This window comes from Limulus polyphemus, unplaced genomic scaffold (assembly GCF_000517525.1).
Source record: "Limulus polyphemus unplaced genomic scaffold, Limulus_polyphemus-2.1.2 Scaffold1962, whole genome shotgun sequence".
In the NCBI taxonomy this organism is placed as follows: domain Eukaryota; kingdom Metazoa; phylum Arthropoda; class Merostomata; order Xiphosura; family Limulidae; genus Limulus; species Limulus polyphemus.
The window spans coordinates 182,909-189,229 of NW_013667572.1; the positions used below are offsets into that span (position 1 = coordinate 182,909).

At 31.5% G+C, this 6,321-nt stretch overlaps 1 protein-coding gene across 1 annotated transcript in view; it reads left to right on the forward strand.

The window, feature by feature from the left end:
• The window catches only part of LOC106465497 (protein eyes shut homolog), a 164,851-nt gene that overhangs the window by 149,003 nt on the left and 9,527 nt on the right, over positions 1 to 6,321 (forward strand). Inside the window, exon 19 of the mRNA XM_022393410.1 lies at positions 5,513 to 5,664. Within this exon, the coding sequence (XP_022249118.1) occupies positions 5,513 to 5,664 (152 nt within the window). The remainder of the gene's footprint in view (positions 1 to 5,512; positions 5,665 to 6,321) is intronic.

Here is a 6,321-nt window from a genome sequence, read left to right on the forward strand (position 1 = left end):
ATTTAAATTTCGCTGCTTTTGTACTGTATTCACTATAGCTACTTTATGTCTCTCTCTCTCTCCATATATATATAATATATATGAATTATATTATATTAAAACAATACCTATTATTCCGTTTTTCAAGATTTTTGTTTTTAAAAATTCTTGAGATATTGTATGAAAAGCTTTTCGTATATCTAAAAAAGAACATATTGTTACTTATCTGCTTGTTTGTTAATTTCCGGTATAAATTCTTTCCGAGGAACTTCACCGATACAAGTCCCTTCTTGATTAACCCACTTTATTCTTTCTCGATACAAACTTTTAGTACACAGTAATTTCATTGTCAGTACGTTTCTCGTCACTTTAAACCTAACTATATTTATAATACACGCTATAAATCACAACAATTCACAACCTCGATAATATCGCTTTCTAGGAGTGCAAAACACTAGCTCGAAATAGAATAGTAAATTACCTGGAACTCTCTTCATTCATTCCTGCAGACTTTTCTGCCAGGCTTATATACCACCGAAGGGGGCGGCTCGAATACACTCGGGTCTCCCCGATCATTCATAATCATTCAAGAAATTCATCACGTGTCACCAGCGTCACGTGACTTCCGCTGTCGTAACAATATACTAAGTTGCTATCACTAATACAATTATTTAATTAATTAATCACCTAACATAGTGCATTTTCTGTATTATTTGTTTCTTATGCCTCAATTGAAAATTTCAAAAACTTATTGAACCTATAATTTTATGAATATTTTTAAAATTACTTTTTAAAACATTTTCGATATAACTGGCAATAAAGCAGTTGGTCTTTAATTATTTAGGTCAGACTCCCTACTTCCTTCATATGCATTTAACTTAAAGCTATATAACTTTTGGTATTATATTACATCTGATTGATCTAAATTTAAGCAGTTACGGCAATTCATAATTTCCTATGCACTACATATCAAACATGCATTACAATAATGTAGATATAATTGGGGCTGTTGAATATTTAATATACTAAATAAGTATATATTTAATATATTATATTTAATATTTCTATTGCCTACTCAAATACTTTTAAATTTCGTTTAATTTTGTGGTTTTCTCCTAGTAACCTAATTAATCATATTATTTTTAAAATTAGTTTTTGTTTGTTTTATGAGAATGCTTGAATAATTTCTATCGTTTTAAATTCTAACGTATTGATAGTTGGTAGTGTATTTGCAATACCGCACGCTAGTAATATAATATGCTAGTTTTCAGTTATAAAATTACAACTCAATAGTAAATTATTCAGTGATTTTTAGTAGAAAATAGAAAAATAGGATTGAAATAACTATTATATTTAAATCGTACTGAAAATCAGTTTCAGTTTCAAAAAATATTTTCTAAAAATGTTCATAATTAAACTTTTGAAAATGAATAGGATGCTCGAAACAATTTATTTTAATTCAAAATTGTATCCTTTTTAACTTAAAAGTTTCAGCTATAACAGTACTGTAATACCTCTTGTGATTGTGCTGTAATGTTCATGAACTTAAAAAAAAGAGAGATGCCTATATTAGATCTAATGTTCTTATTGGGTTATGTAATTTTGCTATTTCGGTCTTGTTTATACATCGCAGCTCAATTACGTGCATGTGACTACTTTAAATGTAATGAGAATATAAGACTAGGCCTAACTGTTTTAGTACGAATGAATAGGAAGGTTTTTAATGTAAAGCTCTTAAATTAAACAATTAAAATAAAAAAGACATAATTAAGAATATCTTATGAATTACCAACAATGGTCATGAGTCTCTTGTGTATGTAGTTTCTGTGACTTGTGAAGTACTAACATGTGTTCTGAGTTTTTGTCAGTCACTAATATTTTCTCGGAGTCACTTGCAACTAATATACTCTTAATAATTGCTGTGTTGCTCGTGAGGCAATAACGTGTACTATAAATTGCTCATGATTCATTAGGCATTACTCCAGCATACCAATACTGGGGGTATAAAAATGACTCATATTGTTTTATTCATTTGATGTTGTTAATTGCAGAACTTCCTATTAATAGAGTTTGCATGAAATGCTTTCGTCGAAGCTTTAATTGGAAAGCCACGAAAATGCTACACATCAAATGAAATTGAAGGAAAGACATCCATTGAGGATGAAATTCAGGGTAAAAACAGATCCAATAAAAAAACTGCATTGTGAGAACAATGATTCTAGTGAAACATTTCTGAAAATGGTGATACTACTAATGATGAGTGTTAATATTGTTACGTCTCTGGTCGTTTGTTAATTTCCGGTATAAGTTCTTCCCGAGGAACTTCAGCGATACAAGTCCTTTCTTTAAATAAAACTAGTTTATTCTTTCTCAGTACAACTTTACAATACACAGAATTTGCACAGTCACTTTAACTCAAACACACGCTATAATTCACAACGATACACACAATTTACTTACAGTCACTACCGCTCGCTTGACTCAATTATCTATCTCTATATCTGTCTATCTGCAATTATATCTCCGCTTTCTTTGTCGGGCTTATATACTAAAATAGAGGGCGCCTAGAAAAGACTAGAGTTGCCAGGAACAGTCATGATCCTTCTAGAAACTCCAGCGCGGATGGTTCCAGCGTCACATGACTTCCGCTGTCGTAACAATATATAGAATAAAAAATGGCTCTAATGATGTATTTAAGTAAACTTTATAAAGAAAGAGTACAGGGCTGAGTTATGTTATATCAAAACGATTTTGAATATGCAAATTAGCAAGTCCCATGACAAACAGAGCCGATATAAAGTCGCGGTGCAACTAAATGTATCAGAACTACATTTTGAAATTGTTTGATGTTCATAGGTAGTGTGATGCCACCGACAATTGATCGCTTTTGCAAAGGATATGCAACAGCTCTTTCTGACATACAGTATTGATACGTTCAGGTCATAAAGATGTGTTCAGATTGTTGACTTATAATTTTCAAAATAGTGATATCTCTTGTACTTAATGGCTTTAGAAAACAAAGGACGGTAGATCAAATTGGGATGCCATAACCATCCAAAAAGAGACCTGCAACAAGCAGTGATAAGCAAAGTGCAGTGTCTTGTAATAGGTGAGAATCTACAAACATAAAAATCAGTGGCAAAAGCCGTCCCTGTGTTCCAAGCAACTTTGGGCAGCATAATCAAGAAAGATCGTCTGGAAATGAAGCAAATCAGTCATACCTCCTGTTCAACCATTGCATACCTCAAGCAAATGGAGAAATTGACAGGTCTTCATGCCATTCCATATGAAGACTCATCATTCAAGTTGCCAGATGCAGTGCCTCTGGATTTATGTGCAATTAGACTGTTGAATAGAATTGGGGAATTATCATTGTCATACAGTAGATGGCTTATGGAAATCAATCAAGGAGGAATAGTGTGCTTTGAATATCACAGCTTCAAGAGGAAGCTTTTTGCTGCAGATCTATTGTTAAGATTGACGACATTAGATTGAGCATGGCCGTAAAAGGTAACTTAGATTGTAACGACGTGGTAAGGCTCCCAAATCATTTTAATATAGTGTACTCAAGTTCCAAAAAGATAAAAGATATTCCATAGTTTAACATTCGTTTACAAGCAATAACAGATGGATGACATTGAAATACAAGCAATATATGAAATTAATAAGCTATCACCTGAAGAATATGCCTTAAAGGATGCTAAACAAATCTTATATAACAAACTTCTATGAAATATAAGAAATAACGTTCAAGAAAAGTATCTGAAAAAAATTAATAATCTATGACCAAAACAGGCGTGTCCCACATTCACAAATGTATCACAATAACTAAACGAAAATTAACGGGCGAATTGATTATGATAAGTTAGAAGTTATCGAAACTGTTGTGAGTAAAATAAAACATTAATTTAGTCGACTACTTGATTGAAAATTGGACTAGTGTAAAAACAAAAAGATTAAATGTGTATGGGATGAAATAAGCCTCATAAAACCAATTACTAGTTAGTTGTTTTTTTTCTGGATTTTGGTGATCACCGTCTACCAAAGTACCTCAACCTTTGAATGTGCATTAGCGTTCACTGTGCCCGTGGAAGAATTGGTAGCTTATAATGAAAAATCCTTTGTATTATTTTGCCGAGAGCATTTTATATATCATTGGTATTGAACGCACTAATTTGTAAAAATAAAAATTACAATATTAACATTATTGTTACAAATTTGTAGACTGGTGTAAATTACATTCTCTTATAATCTCTTTGTTACTAATAATTACAACAATATAAAACAGTGAAAACGTAAAGGGTTTTTTATGTGTTTTAAAATATCCTTCACATATCGAAATTTTGTCTAATACATTTTTATTGGTAATGCAAACCACATACCGAATAAATTGTATATGTGGATATAACTGCAGAACGAATATGAAAAACTGTTGAAGTACGAGCCAACATAAGTTTTTAAGCTTATGAAAAATGACGATTTACTAGCTAGTAAAAGCAGGTTATATATACTGTTTTTTAGGTCTGACAAGCAGAACTCTTATCTCCAGCGGGGTGTGTCGTTCGACTCCTCGAACCCCCCAGCCTACGCCATTTCCAAATGTTTGTTTGTATTTAAGCACTTTGTTATTGTATTTCACCGCCATCTAAAGACAACTGTTAAACTGCATGATCATTGTTTTCTTTTAGTTCTGATCATGATCAATTAACAATGTTACATGAAACTAAGTGAATACATTTTCTTATTATTTCGGACACTATAGTAGTTTTCTCAAACGTTAAAAAGGCATAGTTTAATATTATGTTGAGATCTGTGTGACACAGAATTTCGAGTTTTCAGTGGACTGTTTTTGAAAACTGATTACGACAGCTTTGAAATATTTTTAAAACCTTAGTTTTAATAACATGTGAAACGTGTTATCACTTTGGCGAATATAGAAAATTACTCTTGTAGAAGACTAGTTCTCACTTTAAAGTTCCCCCAGTGGTACAGCAGTATGTCTGCGGACTTCCAACGCTAGAATCCGGGTTTCGATACCCGTGTTGGGCAGAGCACAGATAGCCCATTGTGTAGTTTTGTGATTAATTGCAAACAAACTCACTTTAAATATTGAAATAGTAATAATAAACATTCATTTTATAAAACTAAGGTTTGTATTTGACCATTGATTTTTCCACTTAGAATGATTTTTCGAACAGTTTAGTAAAATATAGACATCTTGATTTGTGTCAAGCGCTTGAATGTTTACATTTCTTCTATCATGCAGTATACATATTGTCTCACGGATGGTATTAATTAGTAAAACAAAGCATTTATTTACATCTTTATGTTTTATTGTGACAGTTTTTTGTCGAGATGATGACGATTAAATTGGTCTGCACTAATATAATACTTAGATATCAAAATTTTTTTCTTCTCTCTTTGAAGTGTTTTTAACAGGTTTGCTGAGATTATTAATACTTAGGCTTTGGTCTTCACTAGCATCAAGATGTAACAAATCATTTATGTGACTTTTAATTATGCCCTATAATAGGTTATTAAAGAAGGTGACGACTATCTAGGTCTTGGTCTTCAAAATGGGTACCTAAAGATGGTGTGGAACCTTGGGTGGTTTTCTCGAAATGAACTGTTGATTACAAACATGTCTCTATCTGACGGTAGGCGGCATCACGTGGAGATATACAGGTATTGATTAACAGCACTGCACTTCTTCTAGATTATTTTAATCTGTGTATCGCAATATTTTCCAATATTTTCTTTATATTTCTGCATAATAGTTACGCATATGAATGTAATGTATAATCATTAATATTCCACTTTTGTAAAATCTGTCACATATTGTTTTTAATGTTGTTTTTAAGATACATTTATTGAGTTGAAAATATGTCAAAATTACATGCGTAAAACTAGAGCATTTCTGAAGTTATGAAAATATACATATGAGACTTAGATATTTTACTTTATATACATCTATCATACAGAAAATTCACAGAAACGCTTACCGGTAAAAAATCGTAAGTAAGAATATAATCATCTATATACACAAAACTTTATATTAAGATCATGTTACGTATTATGAATGTTGAAATAATCCGAAGCCGATATTTTATTTAATTTACGCTATTTGCCAACAAGATTAACACACACCGTCTTAGTTTTTCACACAAATGCGTTTTAATATATATATACAACAGTACAATTTACAACAACAATTATTACTAATAGTTATCACAAGCAAAGACTTATAAACAAAAATTTCGCTAGCTTACAAAAACAAAAAATCTTCTTTCTAGTTCAGAGTCTCCTTGATATCCAGCGAGTTAACTTGAAGTCGATGTACGT